A 22529-nucleotide genomic window follows, 5' to 3' on the forward strand; every position below is an offset into this window, starting at 1 on the left:
TCTCAGGGCTGGAGACCTGCTCTAGGAATTATTTTGGGGGCGTTCTTTGGCCTGTACTATGCACAATGGTCTCTCCTGGTCTTGGAATCGATGCATTTTGGGATGCAGGGTTCTGGCCGGCCAGGGAGCAGAATGAGCTGGGGCCGGACACAGCTCCTGGCTGGCTCTTGTTGCCACGTTATAAAACCATGGAAACGTCTGGCTGGACAGGACCTCGCGAGGTCATCTAGTCCAGCCCCCATCGTGCTGAGGCTGGACCGAATATCCCTCCGCGACGTTTAAAGAACAGCTGTTCAATGCAATCTCCTTGTGCCTCCGGAAGAGCAAGGCACCCCAGAGCTGCTCAGATCCCGCTACCCTCCGAGTGCGCTTGGGAAAGTGCTGGGGTTTAGCTAATGCAAGCTAGTTACGCCTGGCCTAAGCGCCCCGTTTTCCTCGCTCACGCCAAGTCGTCCTCGTAGGCCTGTGTCTTTCTCCGCCCCGGCGGCCTGTCTGACGCACAGGGCGTCTTTGTAAAATGGTTTTAGCTCACACAGTTTGACCAAGAGAGACAAGGGAGGGGAAGGGATATATTTGGTTGGACCAGCGTCTGCTGGTGGGAAAGACAAGCTTTCCGTGTCGCTCCAAAGCTGGTCTCTCTCATGGGCGGAATTTGCGCCAATAAAAGTTAGGACCTCACCCATCGTGTCTCTCCAATATCCTGGGACCAGCACGACCACAGCAGCACCGCCGACAGTGCGTTGAAGAACTCCAGTGTAGACAGCATGTGACAGACGGTAGCTGGTCACGGGGCCTGAACGCGGGCGGCTGACCTCAGCGAGCATTGTGTCTCGCTCAACGGGGTCAGTTTCTGTGGGATTGTCGCTGGGATCCTACTCCGGTTCCACTGCACCTGGGCCTGGCTTCCCGGTGCTGCAGAGAGAATGCGTCGGCACAGCCGGGCTCCAGCCGCGGAGCTGCCTCTGGGACTGAGCGGCTGGGAGCTGCGCTGGCTGCCCGGCCTACGGCTGGAAGCCGCGCCCTGAGTGTCTTACGAGCCCATCGGCCGCCTGCCTGAGGCGGGTGACCTCGCAGTCCTGGGACCTTCAGCTAAGTCCGTCTGGGTACAGGGACCCTAGCTGGTAAGTTCCTTACCTGTGGCTAGGTCCTGAGTTTTCCTTCCTCCTGCAAGCAGGCTAATAAACGCTTTTGTAATCGCAGCAAGTGGTGCGTGGGTGTGTGCGTGCATGCGTGGGTGTGGACCTGAGCGCACGTGGAGATTCTCACCCCCATCCTCTGAGCTCTCATGTCCCCCCTTTCCTCCACCCACAGAAAAGTCTTCTTCACTGACTACGGGCAGATCCCCAAGGTGGAGCGCTGCGACATGGACGGGCAGAACCGCACCAAGCTGGTGGATAGCAAGATCGTCTTCCCCCATGGCATCACCCTGGACCTGGTCAGCCGGCTGGTGTACTGGGCCGACGCCTACCTGGACTATATCGAGGTGGTGGACTACGAGGGCAAGAACCGGCACACCATCATCCAGGGCATCTTGGTGAGCGAGCGCCAGCCAGAGAGGGGTCCCTAGAGATCAGAGCTGTGCATATGATCCCTGTTATTTATTAGGTGCATTGCCTCAGAGCCCCAGCCCTGTGCCGGGCGCTGTACAAAAGGCTTACCCTGGCTCTTGCTTCCTTTCGATACCCCCGCTGGCCTGGTCTAGGGCCTTGTCTAGACACAGGAGTTTCAGCCTAAACAGACCCCTGCAGTGACAATACAAGTTTTGGCTTCTGGCCCCGGGGGTTGTGTGCCGGCACAGTGGCACCGGATTCATTTAACAAAGCGATATTGAAACCCCTGGTGCACACGGCTGTGTGGACTCTGTGATTCTGGTTTAAGTCAAGTGTAGCCGAAGTCGAGCAGGAGCAGCTTTAAGCTAAATAGAAGTGAGCCGCTCTTAAACCCAGCAGCCGTGTCTAGATGGGGATTTGCAGGAGTGTTAGAAGATGGTCGCGAACAAGAGTTGTAGGCCAGGAAGTCTAGGCGGTAATACCTGCGATGCTGGCTGGATTAATACCCCCGCTCCCCAGACACACAGTTGTAGTGCATGTTACCCGGCACCTTCTAACAGCATCCCTAGTGTAGCAACTAGTGAGACCTCGGTGAGGCCCCGGTGTGACGCTGAGGCACTGTAGTGGGTCCTTAACGGGCGTGGAACCGTAACTGACCGGCCTTGTCTGTGCTCGCTGCTCAGTCGAGCCGACTGGAAATTTTCCGACTAAGCAGTTTTTCATCAGAAAAGACCAGTTTGTGCAAACAGAAACTGTTTGCGGGAACGGGGCAGGTCCAGGGAATCTCCCAATTGGAAACGTTTTTTGGAGAAAAACAAAGTTTCCAAACTGGCCAAACATTTTCAAAGCAAAGGCTCAAACAGCCTGTTTGGTTTAGCAATTTGAGTTAATTTCTACAAAAGAAACAAGAGGAGTTGGTTTTTTTTTAGATCTGGGAAATTCTCGCGGGATGGGAAAACCATTTCCCACCCTGTTCTGGTGCTGAGTGGGGTCCGACACGCGCGTGGCTCGACCCACTGGCTCGGCCTGCCTCCTTTCCCTAGTGTGGTCAGGGCAGATTTGCATGGTTTCCCATCGCGCCCCGGAGGCCGCTGCGTTAAGCGCCACCCTCTGCACTAGTGCTCAGAGGGCGTGAGAGGCGGGGATCCCAAGCTCCGCTCCTGAGGCTGTCTGCTCACGCTTGCCCCGGTGCGTTGCCTTTCAGATCGAGCATCTCTACGGCCTGACCGTCTTCGAGAACTACCTCTACGCCACCAACTCGGACAATGCCAATGCCCAGCAGAAAACCAGCGTCATCCGGGTCAACCGCTTCAACAGCACCGAGTACCAGGTGGTCACCAGGGTGGACAAAGGGGGAGCCCTGCATATCTACCACCAACGACGGCAGCCCACAGGTAAGGGGCTGGCGTGCGGGAACGAGCCCCTCCCTCACCTGTCGGGGCTTGGGAGCCTCGGAAATGATTGAAGTGCCCAGCGAAGGTGCAGGCCTTGTCAGTTCTCCTGGTGGGCTGGGACGGGACAATGCGGTGTCTGGCTTTGGGCTGCCCCGGGGCCTGGCTTATTTGTTTGAGCAAAGTGTTCCCCGTGCCTGAAAGCCCAGCGGGAAAAGGAGCGTGATTGTTCCAGGAAAGCAGAGGGGCATAGGCTCGAAATTAGACGTGATTCACAAGGACGTAGGAGCCGACTTCTGCACCTCATCTAGTGCCGTATCCCACCATGTGGGGACAGACCCACCGGTCCATCCAGTCCTGTAGCCTGCCCATGCAGGGTCAGACCCACTGGTCCATCCAATCCCGTATCCTGCCAGTAGGGGGTCAGACCCGCTGCTCCATCCGATCCCGTGTCCTGCCCGTGTGGGGTCAGACCCGCTGCTCCATCCGATCCCGTGTCCTGCCCGTGTGGGGTCGGACCCGTTGCTCCATCCGATCCCGTGTCCTGCCCGTGTGGGGTCAGACCCGCTGCTCCATCTGTCTGATCCCGTGTGGGCACAGAACTACCTTAAAGCACAGAGTCAGCCGCTAGGGCCCAGATCCATGAAGGTTTTTAGGAGCCTCCAGACTTTTGTGGATGTTGGCCTAGGTTCCCAGCCACTGTCTGTGGAGGGGGCTCGGGCACCAAGCAGCGCCGTCATCCCGTGGGGCTCCCGCATTCTCCCCCCACCCCCCGGGACTCTCGAGTGTTTCATTCCTCTGGTTGGCTTAGCCCGAGCTGCTATTTTAATCGGTTGCTGCTCATTGGCGCGTCTCCACCCTCTGCTGTCTCTCCAGGAGAGAGAAATGACAGCTGTCCCTAGCGGCTCCGCCGACTGGGGCTCAGGCCGGCTTGATTAATTACCGTCTCGCGGAAAAGAGGGAAGGAAAATGGAGCAGATGAGGCCTCTTGAAATATTAATGGCCCTTACGTACGGCTGCTGGTTCCCTCCCCTCTCTGGCGCTAACCTGTCCATGCCTGATGCTCCTGTTTGCTAGAAACCCTTTGGAGTGGTTAAAGGCTCCAGTGCAGGGTGGATTGTCCCCCTCTCCCCCCGCCTTCCCTTTAGTTAATCAATTTGCAAGTTTAAAATCCTCTTAACGTCTCTGGCCCGCTCAGCGGTTTCCAAAATACAAAACTAAGCTGTGGATTTGGGCGCGGGGGAGCGCGGCGTGATCCGAGCCGGTCTCCATGCGACGCTGGCTCGCTGGAGGCGCCCGGCCGGGCGGGGAGCGGAATTGGCAAATGCCAGCTTGGGAGTGCTGCAGAAATGGGCCCCAGTCCTCGCTGGTATTGAGCGTCTGGAAGATGGGGGTCGCCCTGGGTAGGGTGAGAGAGTCCCTGCCCCACAGATAGGCTCGGGAGAAGAAAGAGACAGGGTTGCCTGGTGGATGGAGCTCTGGGCTGGCACACTGGAGGCCCGGGCTCTGCCACTGACTTCCTGGGTGACCTTGGACAAGTCCCTTCCTCTTGCCGTGCCTCAGTTTCCCTCTCTGTAGTGTGGGAGAATGATACTGGCGTGCCGGGAGCGCCCTGGCTGAGCAGCGTCATCACACAGGGAGCTGGTGGCAGAGGCGAGAATTGAATGGACCCCAGCCCGGTTCTGTAACCACAAGGCCATTCTGCCTCACGTTATGCCACCTCCTTGCGGCTTGGCAGGCCGTTCTGTACGAGGTTTCCAAGGGCAGGCGGCTTTGCCCTAGAAGCGCATTGATGGGGTTGGCTAGACGGCGATGCACGGCCACTAACTCAGGTGCTTGGTCTTTGCCGTTAAAGTGCGGAGCCACGCCTGTGAACCGGACCAGTTCGGCAAACCTGGAGGCTGCTCCGACATCTGCCTCCTCGGGAACAGCCACAAGACCCGGACCTGCCGGTGCCGATCTGGATTCAGCTTGGGCAGCGACGGGAAGTCTTGCAAAAGTGAGTAGAGTTCCTGATCCAGGAGCCGGAGGCAGGGGGTCGGCTAGGGAGAGAGAACAAACTGCAGGTCCTCTGGGAAGGGAGGGAGCAAGGCAGTTACATTGGGAAGTGTTCGGATAGTCTGGCGGTATCTGCACGGCGAACACTCCCGTTTGCACGTGCAAATCAGGCAGTAGCAGACTCCAGTGGGCACTTGTGCAATCAGAGGTAGCTGCATGCAGAACACAGGAATTTGTGCGTGCAAATCAGGCGTTCCTTGCACAAAGGGGCACTCGTGCATGCAGAGCTCCATTTGGGCGTGCAGTGGCGTGATTCGTGCAACAGAACAATGACACAGCTAGGTCTGGAAAAGCTTTTGCTCTGGGGCACTGCAAAAACGGGCTTTATCCCTGCGGGGGGATATCCATTGGGGGGTGGGAATCTTACTGGCCCTGAACCCCTCCTGGGGCAACTAGAGACTAGAAACTCTTCTTTGGCTTGTGGCTAGCACCGGGCAGCAGTACAACCTCGAATTCACCCAGGGCAGCCAAGAGGATCCGTTGTGAAAAGCCACAAAGTGAAAAACACGATTACATTAGTCACTGGGTGTTGCTCAATTTCCCCTTTTCCCCACCCCAGCCCTCATCCTGAGCGGTGGGTAATTTCAGCGGAAGTTTCAGAGGGATTTGCTGACGCATGGATTTGTTTCCCTGCATGTTGTTAATACCGAGGGCGTCATGCGAGCCGCAGAGCAAAAAGTCGGTTTGGTGCCGCTCAGCGCCACGTTGTGGTGACGCCGGCTGTGCCGGATCAAACAGCCGCCCGGCGACCCGGTGGGGTCTGTGCGGTGACCTCCGCGGTGTGGGAATTTTCCCAGCCTGCGCCCGCTGTGAAGTCCAAACTCGCTCCCTTCCCCGGAGCTTGGCTTTGTTAGCAAAAAACAATCGTCTGTCGTAAAGCTCATCTTACACCTTTTCCCAAAGCTGGTCCGCTCCCAGAGAGCCTCCTTCAGCTCGGCTCAGCCCGGTGGCCCCTTCCTTAGTGGTGAGGGGTTATTGTTGGTTCCCAATTAATTCTGAGTCAACGAGCTGGGGGATTGCAGGGTTCTGGTCCCAGAATCTGGCCCAGCAGAATCCAGGCGATCTCCTTCAGTTCCTGGTTCTGGCCCCACCCTAGATGCTTGCACTGAGGGCAGGGCAAAGCTTTCTGTAAAGACCCCAAAGCACCGACCCACGTAAGAAGGTGGCAGACATCCAGCCTGCCTCGGGGATCTGGCGGAAAGAGACGCAGGTCAGCCCTGTGCCTGGCCTGCCAAGCGAGCCCAGCTCCAGACCGAGATCGGCCCCCCCTTCGTACAGGGGGCTCTGGGCTGTGATGGGGCCTGGGGGCCCCATGTTCATCCATATGCCCAGCCTGCCTCGGCTATGTCTAACTTCCTCACCCTAATAATGTTTCCACACCTGTATCCTATAGGTCAGCATATTCGTAATTTGCACTTATTACCATAGACGTCAGTTGGTTGCCGCGGCAACTTTGTGGTTGAGCATTTGCCAACATTTTATCCTAAAATATCCCAGCCTAGCGTCGGTTCAGAGTTCTGGTGGTTACCTGGCAGAAACGTCCCCCTTCAGCGCACCTTCCCCAGCTCCCCAAAACTCCAGGTGGCTGTTGGGCCGGTCAGCCAGAGCGCACGGGCCTCGAAACCTGCTGCTAACGGCGTGAGCTGACGGCTCACAGGGCACAGGCCTGTCGGTTCCTTTGAGCCCCCGCTGATTAAGCTAATTCAGTGGGCTGCAGCCCACGTCCTCAATCCCCTCTCCCCAGAGAGCAGATGCCCCTCCCTTGGAGCCGGGGGGGTAACGCTGCCAGCGGGGCGGGGGTTCCAGGTGATCAGTGGGTTTTGCATTGCTGGTCTCCTCTTTCATTCAGCCCCAATGCTTCCTTGCATCATGATTGTCACGGGGCAAGCCAGAGCATTGCACGCTGGGACCCTGCACTGTGCCGCTGCGTGCATGCGTGATCCCAGCGCCGGGAGCGCCGCGCATCTCAGAACCGGCGTGCTGGGAACCGGCCTGACTCTGTCCTTCCAGCCCGGCCTCACCCCGCCCCCTTTGCCTTGCAGAGCCGGAGCATGAGCTGTTCCTGGTGTACGGGAAGGGTCGCCCCGGCATCATCCGGGGCATGGACATGGGGGCCAAGGTGCCAGACGAGCACATGATCCCCATCGAGAACCTGATGAATCCCCGGGCCCTTGACTTCCACGCCGAGACGGGCTTCGTCTACTTCGCCGACACCACCAGCTACCTGATCGGGCGCCAGAAGATCGACGGGACGGAGCGCGAGACCATCCTGAAAGATGGTACGGGCTGGGGGTGGGCGGCCCTTGGGCTCTGCCAGCGCACGGCCCAGCGAAGGCAACGGGGGACCCTCCCCTCTGGCTCCAGGGGGGTGCTGGCTTCAGGCCCGGGATTGCCAGGAGGACAGTGCGTCTTCCTTTCTCCACCCCCAGGAGGTGTCCCCGGACAGATCTGAGCCTGAGGGCTGCTGCTGTTATTCCCCCCCCCAGGGTGTCCCAGGAGCACGGGACTCGCTGGACTGGATTGGACCAGGGTCCGTCTAGCTGAGCGCTCTGTCCCCCAGCAGTGGCCAGCACCAGCCGCTGCAGAGGGAGGGGCCTGGAACCCTGCAGTTTACGGGCTAACCTGCCCGCCAGAGGCATTTCCTCCTGACCACCCTTCAGCTAGGTCAGGTCATGCCCTGGAGCATGACCATGAGGAACCTCAGGGAAACCTGCCTGGGGAGCCAGCCTGTATTAGGTATCTGGCGTTGCTAGGAGACCACCCCACCTGCCCCGAGCGAAATCCTGCACCCCTTTTAGCGGACGGGCTCCTGCTAAGCAACTCATTTCGGTCCCTCACCTGGTTGCTACACAGCAGGTTGTTCTGTGTTGGCTCCTGCATCTCCTGCCTAGCGGTAAAGCCGGGCCAGCTCACCGGTGGAGTGTCGCAGCTTGCATTAGTGACAGTCGCGTGCCAGCCCTCCCCGGGCACTGTGACGCAACATAGCGCTCCCTAGGCCAGGCAGGCAACAGGTCCTGGGACTGCCAAAGTGACCCGTTGGCTTAGATTGGGAACTAGAGGGTGGCGATCCAGGCCTGGCGCGATGCTGCAGGTGGAATTCCCCATGGGTAGGGATGGATCCAGGTCCTTTCCTTGGGGCTTTGTTTGGTGGCTAATCCAAGCAAGCGCCAGGATGCGTACGGGCCTGTCGCATCCACTTGGCCTCTCTGCCTCCGGCACGTCCTCGGCCAGCTGGCGGAGGTTTCTGAATCGTGGTCTCTCTCCCACGCAGGCATCCACAACGTGGAAGGGATCGCCGTGGACTGGATGGGGAACAACCTGTACTGGACGGACGACGGCCCCAAGAAGACCATCAGCGTGGCGCGGCTGGAGAAGGCCGCCCAGACCAGGAAGACGTTGATCGAAGGGAAGATGACTCACCCTAGGGCCATCGTGGTGGATCCCTTGAATGGGTGGGTGGCAGTGAATGGCTCCGGGAGTGCAGGGCCTGACCTCTGCTGGGGTCTGTGCAGTGCGTGGCATGACGGGACCCTGATCTCGGTCGGGGTCTGTGCAGGGCCCGGCACAACCATCTAGTCCAACTCCTGTGTGACCGAGACTAGAAAATTTCACTCTGGCGATTCCCACAGCGGGAGAGGAACCGTCCTTCCCTGCTGCCTGCTTCTGCCCAGCTGTGCCCGCCTGGCTGTTCCCCCCGGCTGTGCCCGCCTGGCTGTTCCCCCCGGCTGTGCCATGCTCCGCGAGAGGAGGCCGCCTGGCCGCTCACACAGCACGTGGGAACGGTTCAGACAGGCCCTGCGGCGGGCGGGGGAGCAGAATTGCAATGTGCACGCACTTGTCATGGGCTCACCCTGCCGTGGGGAAACGGGGGGGGGGGGGGTGTCAGACATTTAGCCCCAGCGGCCTTGACAGATGTCGCGCTTCCTCCTGTCAAAGACAGCGCCCCCCAGGAACAGTCAGCTGCCTGTCAGAGCAGGAATCTCCCACACCATGGGCTGGCTCAGGGTTTCCCATCGGCAGCGAGAAGAGTCAGCCAGAGGCCCTGACCCCAGAGGACTCCAGCCCTCCCGCTCTGCTCAGCCCAGTTCTGACCCAGGAATGCAGCGAAGTGGGTCAGGGTCCCGGTGTCTGGCCTTGCATTGGCCCCTTCGCTCTCGGCGGGGAGCGGGGCGAGAGCTGCCTGGCCGCCTCCATCCTTTAACCAGATGGAAATGGGCTTCTGGCTCCGAGGATCGACTTCCCGGGGCCCGCGGCTCACGGGGCCGGCAGGAGAGGTCTTCCCGGGGCTTGTGATGAGGTGCTGGGTGGTGGGGAAGAATTCACGCTGAAAATACCCACTGGGAAAATACCCAGTGCCGCTGGGGAAGGGCGTCCGGCCGCTGCTTGGAACAGAGACCTAGTGAACTGTCTTAGCAGCTGTAGGCCCCGGCTGAGATCAGGACCCCATACCTGGGGAGCTCACGGTCTAAATAGACTGAGGGTGGGAGGGGAAACTGAGGCACAGAGCGAGGAAGTGTCTTGGGCCACTGTCACCCAGCAGACCAGCGGCAGAGCCAGGGATACAATCCAGGCCTTCCTGCGTCTCCAGCCAGTGCTCTACCCACTAGGCCACGCTGCCTGACGCCCCCCCCCCCCCCTCCTCTCTCTCAGCTGGATGTACTGGACCGACTGGGAAGAGGACCCCAAGGACAGTAAGAGGGGCAAGATCGAACGGGCCTGGATGGACGGCTCCAACCGCAACGTCTTCATCACCTCCAAGACGGTGCTTTGGCCCAACGGGCTGAGCCTGGACATCCCGGCCAAGGTCCTCTACTGGGTGGACGCCTTCTACGACCGCATCGAGATGATCTTTCTGAACGGCACCGAGCGCAAGGCGAGCGGACGCCCCCTCCTCCCCTCCGGCCGGCCGCGATGGCCTTCCCGTTAAGGGCGCGTTTGCCGGGAGGGAACTCAGGGATAACTTTCCCCCACTGATCCCTCCCACCGCTTCACAAAATGTCCGTGGGCTGGGGCTGTCCTCTTGGACTAGACGGGGGGCTCACTCCATCCCCTCTCCATAACAGCGTCACCCCGTCTCCTGCCCCAGCACTCCGGATCCCAGCGTCCCATCTCGCTGGTCCCTCGAGCGTCCGTCTGCTCTGCGGCCCCCAGCCTCCCTGAGCCCGGAATCCTGTTCATCTGCTCTGCCCTGCAAGGGGGCCAGGCGGGCCCCCCCCCCCCCCCCCCCCCCGAGCTGCCCCTTTTTCCTTAACCCTCCACTCCCCGGAGCTGGGCTCCCTCCGTCTGCCCCGGCCAGGACGAGCCATGTTCTCTCTCTCCCCCCCATGCAGATTGTCTACGAGGGCCCGGAGCTGAACCACGCCTTTGGCCTCTGCCACTACAGCAACTTCCTCTTCTGGACGGAGTACCGGAGCGGCAGCATCTACCGGCTGGACCAGGCGTCCAAGGCCGTCACCCTGCTGCGCAACGAGCGCCCGCCCATCTTCGAGATCCGCATGTACGACGCCCAGCAGCAGCAAGGTACGGGGCCGGGGGGTATGTGTGTGCAAAGGGCCTGGTGCTCTGTCACCCTGTGGCGCGGGCAACCGCTCGCCCTGGTGCACAGGCAGCGTGAAATGGTGCGATTGACTGCACGGGGGCGCTGGGCCCTGGGGGGAGCCCGCTGCCCTTGCTCCGTCCCGGGGCAGGCGCCGGAGGGAACCGGCTGGGACTTCGCTGCTTTCTCTCTCTCTGCCCCTAGGACCCAGCCATACCGGGAGGGGGCCCTGTCTGAAAGAGATCCTGATGTGGGGCTGGGAGGTCAAAGCTGGAGGGGCCTCGGGCCACATCTAGGGCTCCTCAGTCTGGGTGCTGGGCCCCCCTGGATCCCTCCCTCTGCCCCCCGGCTGTCAGCCCCGGTGCTTTCTGCTCCCCTGGCCGCTGTTCTGCCTGCTTGTTCCTGCCCCCCGGGTGTTTCCCCTCCTGTCATTTCAGGCCACTGCCCCCAACCGGCCCCCTGCAAAGGACCCCTGGGGCCGGTTGGGGGCACGGTCGCCCCCTGCAGTCACCCCCCCCCCCCCCGCCCTAGGGACTTCCTTCACCAAGGAGCGGAACACTAACCGTGCAAGGGGTCCTGCACAGCTCAACAGGGCTTCGGTGCCTTGCTGAATTGGGCCTAGTTGTGGGTCCTGGTTTTCCCCAGGGGCTGAGCCCCCAGCAGCCCCCATTGCAGCCAGTCAGCCTCCTCTCCTCCCCCCCCCCGTCTGGCTGTTCTCACTCCCTGCCTTGCCCCCTGCAGTGGGCACCAACAACTGCCGTGTCAACAACGGGGGCTGCAGCAGCCTGTGTCTGGCCATCCCCCGGGGCCGGCAGTGCGCCTGCGCCGAGGACCAGATCCTGGGCCCCGACTCCGTCACCTGCCAAGGTACGTTGCCACGGTGATCGCTAGGGGACTGTGCCACTAGCAGTAACACCCCCTCGCCGGGTCATGCTTTCGGGGTCTGCAGGCTGCTGAGTCCACCCCCGCCTTAGAGAGAGCGGGTCTCCCAGCCGGTCCCACCCCATTGGAGTCAGTGGCTCAGGAGACCAGGCGCCCGTTCCCGGCTCTGCTGCTGGGGGACCTCGGGGACTCCCGGGTACTGCTCCATGCCTCAGTTTCCCCGTCTGCCAGACACATGTGTCAGACGCAGACAGTGGGCAGGGAGGGGGAGGCGGCAGCCCGGTCCCAGCACAGGGCTGGGAACCAGGACTTCTGGGTTCTCTCCCTGGCTCTGCGGCTCACCTGCTACGTCGTCAGTTTCCTCGTCTGTGAAATGGGGACAAAGCTCCCCCGGTTTGGCTCCCCCTAAGCGCCCTCATGCAAAGCCTCATGGACCGGGAGCCTGGATCCCCATCGTCCTGGGCCTCATGCCACAAGGGTCGATCTCGGCTGCTCTGAGCCGGGGAGCGTTTCACCCTCCCCTCGTGCTGGTGGGAGCCACGCGGGAGGCCTCCCCATGCGCTGCCGGCTGCAAAGGAAAAGGCCTTTGTCACAATCAACGCCCCTCTCCTGCTTTCTCCTCGGCAGCCAACCCGTCCTACGTGCCCCCTCCGCAGTGCCAGCCCGGGGAATTCGCCTGCAAGAACAACCGCTGCATCCAGGAGCGCTGGAAATGCGACGGCGACAACGACTGCCTGGACAACAGCGACGAAGCGCCGGAGCTCTGCCGTGCGTAGGAGCCTGGGGGTCCAGGGAGTTCCAGCCGGGTTACACCGTCCTCCGCCACTGGGATGAACAGTGTGCGCCCCCCACCTCCCACCCTCACCCACTCCACAGCTCTTTCCTCAGAGAAATCCAGAGTCCGTGCTGGGATCACGACCTGGTGGAGGCAGTGGTTACAGCAGCGGGGGTTGGAGTCAGGACTCCTGGGTTCTGTCCCTGGCTTGGGGAGAGGAGTGAGGTCTAGTGGTTGCGGGAGGAGAGGGGGGCTAAAATGTCAGGACGCCTGGGTTCTATTTTCACTCTGCCACTGTCTCCCTGTGTAACCTTGGGCACGTCCCTCCCCCCCTGCCTCAGTTTCCCCAAATGAGGCTAATTCCCAGGAGGGCTTGCAGCCCGGCTCCCTAGTGCTCAGGTGGAGCCTGCGGGGGAGGGGAGGGGGTTTGCGCCCCAGGGTCCTGAGTCTCCTTCCCCTCCCCCATCCAGACGAGCACACCTGCCCCTCAGACCGTTTCAAGTGCGAGAACAACCGCTGCATCCCCAACCGCTGGCTCTGCGACGGCGACAACGACTGCGGCAACAACGAGGACGAATCCAACTCCACCTGCTCTGGTGAGGAGCCCGTGTATCCAGCCACCCCCGTGTCCCTGGGGCGGCTCGGAGCCCAGGGCTGGAGAGCCAGCGCCCCGCGGACGCAGCCTTGCAGGGTGCTGGGCCTCTGAGCTGGGCCACAGCCCGCCCGGGCGCTTAACCCTTTGTGTCCTGCACGGCCACGTGCAAGCCGTGCTCAGGGCCTAACCTCGTTTGCAGGCTCACTGCATCCTCAGCTCCTCCCCCTGCCCCCGCGGATTTGCCCCCATGGCCGCCAGGGTCACTGAAACGCCCTGTGTCTGTCTTGCCCCATGCCCAGCCCGGACCTGCCCCCCCAACCAGTTCTCCTGCGCCAGTGGCCGCTGCATCCCCATCTCCTGGACCTGTGACCTGGACGACGACTGCGGGGACCGCTCGGATGAGTCCTCCTCCTGCGGTGAGTGGGGGGATGGGGCCTTTCCTCTCTAGGGTGCGCCAGCTCCGATCCGGCCTCAGGGCGGAGGACTGGCTGGCCTGGGGGGGGCAGGAGGGAATAACAGGGCTCTGGTCCCAGTGCAGCTGCTCGTCCGTCAGTTTCAGCAGGCGTCCTGGGGTTTGCAGCAGGGGCAGGGAGGGACCCAGCCGTTCTAGCTGCATTGCTGGAGGTGGGAGCAGATCTGGCGGCGGGTGGTGGGGTGTAAGTGGACCCGGGGCCTCATGAGCCGTCCCCTGGATGCTGGGGCTAGAAAGGCCCCTCCACGCTGGGCAGGTTATTTCACCATGATCTGTGGTCCACCTTCCCCAGCGTCTGGGGCTGATCTGGCCCAGCACTGACGGGGCCCGTTCCCTTCTTCCCCGCAGCTTACCCCACCTGCTTCCCCTTGACTCAGTTCACCTGCAACAACGGGCGCTGCATAAACATCAACTGGCGATGTGACAATGGTGAGTGAGCTCCCCACGCCCAGGGGCGTGACGCGGCGCCACGCGGCCACAGGGAGATCAGAAGCAGGGAGGTGCCCCTGCTGGAGCAGAGGCTGCTTTGGGGGATTCCTTGTGCTCTTTCGGCCACAGATCTCCCCCCTCCCGGGCACCTGAATCCACCCGCGGGGCCCCCATGCGTAGGGACTTCGCTTGCGCTGGAAATGGACGTGCTTTGCAGCACAGGCCTTGGGTACCCCACGACCCCCTCTCAGGATGCCCACGCTGGGCTCAGATAGAGTCGAAGCTCCGACTGGGCGCCAGTCCGGGCGCTGCCACTGACTGCCTGGCGAGCCCTGGGCACATCCCCTGTCCTCCGCGCCCCAGGGATCTTCCCTGCAATGCAGGGTAAGGGACGCAGCGAGGGTGGTTAGACCGAGGCTTTGGCAGGTGAAACTGGGAATGAGCCGGGTTTGATCTTTAGAGGTCGCACTTGCTTTTAGATGTACAGAACCAGGTGGGTGCGTGGGTGTTCAGTGCAGGTGTGCATGTGTGTGCGGGCAAGTGGCTGGTCCGGTGCACGCGTATGCATACGTGTGGGTGCATGTCTGTAGGTGTGCAGGCAGGGGTGCGTGCAAGTGGCTGTGTGGTGCACACATGTGCATGTGTGTAGGTGTGCGTGCAAGTGACTGGTGCACGAGTGTGCATACATGTGGGTGCATGTGTGTAGGTGTGCACACACTGGCTGGTCCAGTCCACCCATGTGCATACGTATGGGTGTAGGTGTACATGTGGGTGTGGGTGCAAGTGGCTGTGTGGTGCACGTGTGTTCATACATGTGGGAGCGTGTGTGTAGGTGTGCATGCGGGGGTGCATGCATATGGCAGGGTGTGAATGCGGGGTGCGTCCGGGGGTGCGTATACGTAGGGGGGTGGGTGCGTGCGTGTCGGGGGTGTAATACATACCCCAGGCTTTTCCCGTGCTCTGAGGCGCAGACAGGTTGGGGGGCAGAGAAATGCTTTAGCCAGTGGCTGGGGAGCAGGCCAGGGGAATCCAGCGGAGGGCCGGCCTGGCAGAGCGCCCCCCTGCAGCGCCCCGTTGGGAGCTGCGGGTCTGGGTGCGGATGCAGCAGCCTCTGGCCGGTGCTGGCGAGTTCCCGAGCAGCCGCGCATTGCGGGACGGGTTTGGGTTCTGAGGCAGGAGACGGGATTTGCCGCAGGGCTTCCCCCGGTTCATATTTGTCGCCATAACAACTCGGCAGCATTAATTTTAATGAACAGGCCTGGAGCGGGCGACGGGCTAGGGGCAGGGGAGCAGGGGCTGCATTTGCTGGGGTTTTGTGTGAAGACGCAGGCAGAGGGATCCCTTGATTCGTGGCAAACTGTTTTCCCAGGGCCGTAATTAACCAGCCGCTTCCCGTCCACAAGGCCGGCTCAGCCGCCCTCAGGTGTTACCTGAGCTTACCACACACGGGCATCGGCCCAGGGGGCTGGGGCAGTTTCTGGGCATTGGAGCTCAGGGCCTTGGCATTTCTCATCACCCAGCCAGCTCCTTTTTGTCCTGCCCCCCAAAAGAACCCCTGCAGGGAGCCACGTGGGGAGGGGACCGGGCGCCATCCACTGCTTCTGATCTCTCTCCCCCGGGGCCGTTTAACGTTCCCCTGTCGTCCGTGTCCGTCTGTCCAGCTCAGTGTGGCTCTGCCCGTCGGCGGCGGTTTTCTGTTGCTGTGTGTTTTTTGTTCTGTCTCTTCAATGTGCCCACTCGCCTGTCTTTTGTTGTTTTTTGGTTGGTTTCTGTGTTTCAGAGAAGGATTGTGGGGATGGCTCTGACGAAAAGAACTGTCCAAAACCTACCGGTTAGTGCATAGATCAACATGTACCAGAACCCCCCTGCCACCCGTCCCCCAAAGCCTGCCACTTTGCTGGAGAGGGGGTCACATAACTCCAGAAAAGCCACGGTTCCTTGTCGTCCCGACTGATCCACACGCTGGCAGGGATCAGAGGGGCAACGTATCTGCTCCAGCGTCCTGCCTCTTGGGCTGTCGTTTACGTCTGTGGATAGCCGGTGTCCGGTTATTATTAATTACCTGGTGCAGTGGCACGCAGGAGCCACAGAACAAGCCAGTCCCTCCTCTAGAGGGCTGCCGGCAGATTAGCCTGCTGGGGTTTCACTCCCGTTTTGCACAGTGGTAAACGATGGCATGAGAAGCTGGGGCCGTGGAAAACCCGGAACACGATTGATCGGGGGTTCCCCCCGTTGAAATCTGTAACTGGTGACAGAGGAGGCAGGAGGAGGGAGATTTTGTTACACGGGAGAAGTGAAGTTGTCTGAACAATAGGAGATATCTCATCGGCCGCTCGCTTTGCATTAGGGGAAAAGGGTCTGAGGGAATTCGGCTGGAAATGGTTTTGAGGGGAGAGGTGTCAGTTTCCTTCCAAACGGATGTGACAGGCAGAAAGACACCGAAACAGAGAGAGACTTAAAGCCAGCGAAGGATGACGGCTGTGATCCACCAAAGGCTGAGGGCTGTCTACACGGAGAGGGTTGTTGTTGGGTTTTTTGCACCATCTTAAATGCTATTAAATCAGTTCAGCTCAGGGAATCAGAGGGTTTGTTTACACGTGACCCGCTGCAGCGCAGGAGAGGTTCTCCACCTCCCCGAGGGGCCGGGACCTCGCTCTGTCTACATGGCGACTTAACTACCTTCCCAGGGATGGGATTTTTCACCCCCCTGAGCCATGGAGCTGGGTCGATCTAATTTTCTAGCGTAGACGAGCCCGTACAGTCCCCATGACAGTAATATCTGAGCCACTCGCTGTCTCATATCCGAGACCACCCCCCTGCGAGGCAGGGCCATGTACTTATCCCCATGGCAGCTGGGAAACTGAGTCAGGGAGCAGCTAAGTGGCTGGCTCCAGGTCACACAGGGAGCCTGCGGTGGAGTGGGGATTTGAACTCGCATCTCGTGAGCTGCAGGCTGGTGCCTAACCACTGCACCCTCCTTTCTCCGGCCACTGTCTTAGCCCAGATCCAGCATGTGCTCACTAGGGGCTTGTCCAGTGGCGCTGGATGGTTTATAAACTGTTTTGTTCAGTCAACGCCGGAACTGTGCATCAACTGGGCCTTCCCTTCCGGGTGGGAGTTGGGCCGTCCCTGTGCACGAGAGATGCCAATAGAAGTGCCGGCGTGCGATGAAATGGGGGAGGGACGTGCTGTGTCTTAGGTGTGTTAAGGTAGTGCACGGACAGAGAGGGAGAGGCACCCAGTCTGAGTAGCGAAAGGTGGGAGGGGAAACTGAGTCACCGAGCGGGGCCGCGGCGGGGCCAGTTTGCCAGTGTGAAGGTGACTCCGTGCCAGGCTCCTGGCAGAGCGTTTTAACCTCCGAACCGGTGTGAGAGCCCGCGGTTTTGAAGCTCCGTTCGGGACGGAACCGGACGAGCCTCTCCTTAAAGTGGCAGCGCTCGGGAATTGGCTGGATCCATTCAAACTTCCCGTGGACACTCATTGCAAAGGGGTCCGCGGACGTGCCACCTTCCCCCCGTCCCGCCCCCCGCTGGGCGGCGGAGCTCCTCCCGCTGCCCCCCGTGGTACATGAGGTGATCTATGCAGTTTCTGTGCTTCGTTTTCTTTTTGTGGCTGTGACGTTAGCGAGCATGTCGGGCTGGAGGGGGGCGGGGGCTTGGGGGGAGGTGCTGTGGAAGGGGCCAATGCGGGGGGCCCGTCTCGCTCGGCCCCCCCCCCACCATGCTGTCAATGAAGCTGGCTCGGGTGGACCCCTGGCAGCTCCCAGCTCTGCTCTGCTGGGGGGCGTTCCCCCCGCCCCCAGGGACACTGGGCCACGCTGCCCAGCTCTCTGTGCCTGCTGGCTGCCCGCTGACGTCCCCCTTCTTGCCCCACCGCCTGCCCCGCCCAGACAACGACTGCGGGGACAACAGCGACGAGGCCGGCTGCAGCCACTCCTGCTCCAGCAACCAGTTCAAGTGTAACAGCGGGCGCTGCATCCCCGTGCACTGGACCTGCGACGGTGACAACGACTGCGGGGATTACAGCGACGAGACCCACGCCAACTGCACCAACCAGGGTGAGCCCCCACCTCCTGGAGTCCTGCCTGGCTCCCCCCCACGAGCACCAGCCTCGCCCGGGGGAAGGGGGGGGAGGGCTTTCATGCTTAGGGCGCCCCCGGAGTCAGATCCCTCCCTACCCCAGACCCTGCACCCTGGGTGCCACATCTCCTTGGGTGTCTGCGCCCAGAGCCCCCCCTCCCCTTGGGGGGCTGGACCCCAGGCATCCGATCCTGGGTGCCCCCCATCATTGGATCCTGGTCTTCCCCCTGGCCAGGTGTCAGATCCTGGATCCCACCGTCCCCCGTCCCCCCCCAGCACTGGATTCCAGGCTCCCCTGTTGCCCCCCGGGTATCGCCCTGGGTGCCCAATCCCACTCCCTGCCCCCCACCCCCAGGCGTCGGGTCCTGCCTGCCCCCCGGGCACCCAAAGCCCCCTCGCCGCCTGCGCCGGGTCCCGCCGTGGGGCGCGGCCGGTGATGCTCTGTCGCGTGGGCTCCGTTCCCAGCCACCCGCCCGCCCGGGGGCTGCCACACGGACGAATTCCAGTGCCGGCTGGACGGGCTGTGCATCCCCATGCGCTGGCGCTGCGACGGCGACACGGACTGCATGGACTCCAGCGACGAGAAGAGCTGCGAGGGCGTCACCCACGTCTGCGACCCCAACGTCAAGTTTGGCTGCAAGGACTCGGGTAACGGGCCCGGGGGGGGCCTCGATCCAGCCTGGGGGGTGGGGCGGGAGAGGGGACGCTAGATCCAGACGTGGGAGGGGGGCAGGGGCCTTTCACCAGCCTCTCTTTGGATCCCTGCGGCACCTGGGTCTGGCATCCCTGGGCTCACGCCTCTGAGAACGGAGCTGCTTGAAACGTCTCTTTAAAATACCGATTGTGAGGACATTTGGCCTGGGTGGTTTTTGAACGTGATATTTTTAACCTACCACCTCCCCCCACTTTGATTTCCTTGAAATTTTCCATCTTCCGACAAATTTGGATGGAAACTGTTTTTCTGTCTCATTTTTTAAATGTTTTTTTCCCCAGAGCTTTTTTTTTTGGGGGGGGGGGGCTCATCGCCTTCCCGTTTTTCATTGGTCGGCTTAGCCAGAGGGCGGGAGATGTTTTAAACTCTCCATCCCAAATTGAAACATTTTCCTTTATTCATTTTTGTTTCCAATTTCTCCTTTTTCCTCCCCCCAAACTTTCAGAATTCAAACATTTTCGGTTCCCCTCCCTGTCAAAAACAGTTCAAACTTTGAACATTTTTCTTCCCCCAGTTTTCAAAATTCAACCTCCGTCCCTTCCCGGAAACTGTCCAAACCGAACGACTGGTTGAAAACATTCAAACTTCCCAGTTGGGGCCAAAAAAAGAAACGACAGGTCGTTCACAAGGAAACAAGTGCCAGGGTGACCAGATGTCCTGATTTTATAGGGACAGTCCTGATATTTGGGGCTTTGTCTTATATTGCTGTCTATTACCCCCCACCCCTGTCCCGATTTTTCACACTTGCTGTCTGGTCACCCTAACAAGTGCCAAGGATGAAAAAAAAAGAAAGGGAAAAACTGGGAGGGGAAACCAGTTAACAGCCAAGTGTTAAAATCAGAAACAGCACAAAATGAAACCCATCAAAGAGGAAAAGTCAAGAACAAAAATGTATGACGCTAAATTAAGCAGTAATTAAAATGAATAATAATTAGTAAATATCAACAATTATTGACATGAATTTAATGCATTTAGTAACTCGCAGTAAGAGCCGGAATGTCCCCCCACAGCTGTGCTGTTGTGACTGTAATTTGGGGATATGAATCCTAGATTCATGTGGCCCCCACCGCTGACGACAGCTCCCTGGGGAGGCAGGTCCAGGGCTGGGGCACCCATGCTTAGCACCCACCAGCCACTGCTGTTTGGTGGTGCCTCCAATCAGCTGTTTGGTGGCACACCCCTCCGCCCCAGGGGTGGGGACGGGAAGAGGCGGAGCAAGAGCAGGGCCTTGGGGGAGGGGACAGAGCAAGGGCGGGCCCCTCGCGTCCCCGTCCCCCCACTATGTCTCACGCCGCCCCTTCTCCCCTCCCGCCCCCAGCCCGCTGCATCAGCAAGGCCTGGGTGTGCGACGGAGACAGCGACTGCGAGGACAACTCGGACGAGGAGAACTGCGAGTCGCTGGTGTGCAAGCCGCCCTCCCACACCTGCGCCAACACCACCTCCGTCTGCCTGCCGCCCGACAAGCTGTGCGACGGCACCGACGACTGCGGCGACGGCTCCGACGAGGGCGAGCTGTGTGGTGAGCCGCGGGGGCATCAGGACTCCTGGGTTCTATTCCTGACTCGGGGCGGGGTCGAGTGGTTAGAGCGGGCGGGGAGCCAGCACTCCTGGGTTCTGTCGCCGAGGGGCCCCTGCCGCCAGGGGTGACCATGGCCACGCTCTCTCCCCGCAGACCAGTGCTCTCTGAACAACGGCGGCTGCAGCCACAACTGCACGGTGGCCCCGGGCGAGGGCATCGTCTGCTCCTGCCCGCTGGGCATGGAGCTGGGCGCCGACAACCGGACCTGCCAGATCCAAAGCTACTGCGCCAAGCACCTCAAATGCAGCCAGAAGTGCGAGCAGGACAAGTACAATGTCAAGTGCTCCTGCTACGAGGGCTGGATGCTGGAGCCCGACGGCGAGAGCTGCCGAAGCCTGGGTGAGCGGGCAGCCGGGGGGGCTGGAGCCCGGGGAGCAGCACCGCCAGGCCCCCGGCATTCCAGGGGGCGATTGGCACGGGCGGGCAGGTCGGGGGCTGAGCCTGGTTCCCTCAGCATCCGGAGTAACACCCCAACTGGAGGGAGCGCGTGTGTGCTCCTGTGTGCACCGCAGAGACGCCGGGGGGAAACCGGTGCCCGTTGCTCCTGTGTTATAACTGGGCACATGCCCCTTCCTGGCAGTGCGGCTCTGCCTGCAGCCTGGCTGGCCCCAACCTCCCCTTGACGCCCCTTTTGCTCGCAGACCCCTTCAAGCCCTTCATCATCTTCTCCAACCGCCACGAGATCCGGCGCATTGACCTGCAGAAGGGCGACTACAGCGTCCTGGTGCCCGGCCTGCGCAACACCATCGCCCTCGACTTCCACCTCAACCAGAGCTCCCTCTACTGGACGGACGTGGTGGAGGACAAGATCTACCGGGGGAAGCTGCTGGAGAATGGGGGTTAGTGGTGGGAATGGACGCCGCTGCGCAAAACCCTGTGGCCGCCTCACAGAGCCACGTGCTGTGGGGCACAGACGCGCCTGGGGTAGGGCGGGGGCACATGGAATTCGAACTCTCCAGCTCCAGTTCCAAAGCTGTCACCTTGGCCCTGAATCTGGAGCAAGTATCCCACCGCTGACACCATTCCGTCACCGCGCACCCTTCCAGCCGCCCACCAGATTGCTGTGAGGGGAACCCAACCCTCAGGGCCCCCGGGTGGTGTGAGCCTCTGGGAGCCAAGACAAGACAACGTAGCGGGAGTGGGAGCAGGAATCTCCACCTGCAGGGCGGGGAGCTGCCTGTGGCTGGAGGGGACGTTGCAGAGGGAAATCCGTCCCTTGGAGCTAGTCCTTACCCTCCCCCAGCCCCGGGGGGCCGTGCCAAGGCTAGAGCATTCAGCCCCAGATAATGATACCTTTCTGCCTTTAACTGCTGATCGTTATGTGGGAGTTAATTAGCATTCCCAGCAATTCTCTAATGGTAATTACAACCCGGCAGCTGAGCGTGCTGAAAGCTCGTCCTAACCCGATTAGCGCCTTCAGGAGCCTGAAATTCCATGGGGAGAGCAACTCGGGGTGCGGGGCCCCAGGGATGGGGGGTTCTCCAGTGACTCAGATCATGGGGCAGAAGGCCCACAGCTCAGCTCCTTGCTTTGGCCTCAGGACGAGGGGCTGGGTTTTCCCCAGGGCTTGAGAGAGTCTGAAAACCAGGCCACAAGGGACCCTTCGGGGCTGTGGGTCGGGACTGAGGGGCACCGCAGAGCTGGGGGGGAGCCCAGGGCCGGGATATCGGGGGCTGCGGGTGGGGCCTGAGGGGCGGCAGGTGGGGACTGAGGGGCACCGGCAGAGCTGGGGGTGGGGTGGCAGGGGCTGTGGGTAGGATGGGATTTTGCAGCAGAGGCTTCACGTTGCTTTTGGAGGCTCTCCGTGGGAGGAGCTGAGCCCCCTCTGGGCTCCTGGCGGCCAGCGGGGAGGAGATGGGGGGCCGGGCCTTAGCCCTGACGGTGCCGCGCTCCCTGCCCTGTCCTGTCCTGCAGCTCTCACCAGCTTCGAGGTGGTGATCCAATACGGGCTGGCCACGCCCGAGGGTCTGGCCGTGGACTGGATCGCCGGCAATATCTACTGGGTGGAGAGCAACCTGGACCAGATCGAGGTGGCCAAGCTGGACGGCACCATGCGCACCACGCTGCTGGCCGGGGACATCGAGCACCCACGCGCCATCGCCCTCGACCCCCGCTATGGGTGGGTGTGGGGGCCGCCAGGGGGGCAGGGGCAGCCCCTGGGTCTGGTGAGCTGCAGGGTGGCCGAGCACCCCCGGGCTCTGCCATGGAACCCCAGTCAGAGCTGGGCGCTAGTGGCGGGGCACCTGGAGCTGAGAGGGTTTGGGGGGGGGCGTTGCCATGGCAATACGGAGATGACTCACCCAAAGCTGCTGGGGCCGCGTTGATGGGAGGTTAGCGACCACCCTGAGAACGGGGGGAGGGGGTCACCCTGCCCCCCTCTGGCCCAGATACAGGGGTGATTGGCTCCCCCCAGAGCCACGCTCCCCCTTTCCCTCTGCCCCCCTTGCCAGCGACAGGCCCTCTGACTCCCC

At 61.3% G+C, this 22529-nt stretch overlaps 1 protein-coding gene across 1 annotated transcript in view; it reads left to right on the forward strand.

Annotated features, from left to right (window-relative positions):
* LRP1 (LDL receptor related protein 1) overlaps positions 1 to 22529 on the forward strand; it is a 176487-nt gene that overhangs the window by 96909 nt on the left and 57049 nt on the right. Inside the window, exons 8-25 of the mRNA XM_054013207.1 lie at positions 1312 to 1534; positions 2755 to 2944; positions 4797 to 4940; positions 7042 to 7278; positions 8271 to 8451; positions 9650 to 9872; positions 10330 to 10519; positions 11277 to 11402; positions 12045 to 12185; positions 12663 to 12788; positions 13087 to 13203; positions 13608 to 13688; positions 17578 to 17745; positions 18233 to 18415; positions 19798 to 19998; positions 20152 to 20397; positions 20700 to 20897; positions 21973 to 22177. Coding sequence (XP_053869182.1) covers positions 1312 to 1534; positions 2755 to 2944; positions 4797 to 4940; positions 7042 to 7278; positions 8271 to 8451; positions 9650 to 9872; positions 10330 to 10519; positions 11277 to 11402; positions 12045 to 12185; positions 12663 to 12788; positions 13087 to 13203; positions 13608 to 13688; positions 17578 to 17745; positions 18233 to 18415; positions 19798 to 19998; positions 20152 to 20397; positions 20700 to 20897; positions 21973 to 22177 — 3180 coding nt within the window. The remainder of the gene's footprint in view (positions 1 to 1311; positions 1535 to 2754; positions 2945 to 4796; positions 4941 to 7041; positions 7279 to 8270; positions 8452 to 9649; positions 9873 to 10329; positions 10520 to 11276; positions 11403 to 12044; positions 12186 to 12662; positions 12789 to 13086; positions 13204 to 13607; positions 13689 to 17577; positions 17746 to 18232; positions 18416 to 19797; positions 19999 to 20151; positions 20398 to 20699; positions 20898 to 21972; positions 22178 to 22529) is intronic.

The sequence above is a fragment of the Malaclemys terrapin genome, chromosome 23, assembly GCF_027887155.1.
Source record: "Malaclemys terrapin pileata isolate rMalTer1 chromosome 23, rMalTer1.hap1, whole genome shotgun sequence".
In the NCBI taxonomy this organism is placed as follows: domain Eukaryota; kingdom Metazoa; phylum Chordata; order Testudines; family Emydidae; genus Malaclemys; species Malaclemys terrapin.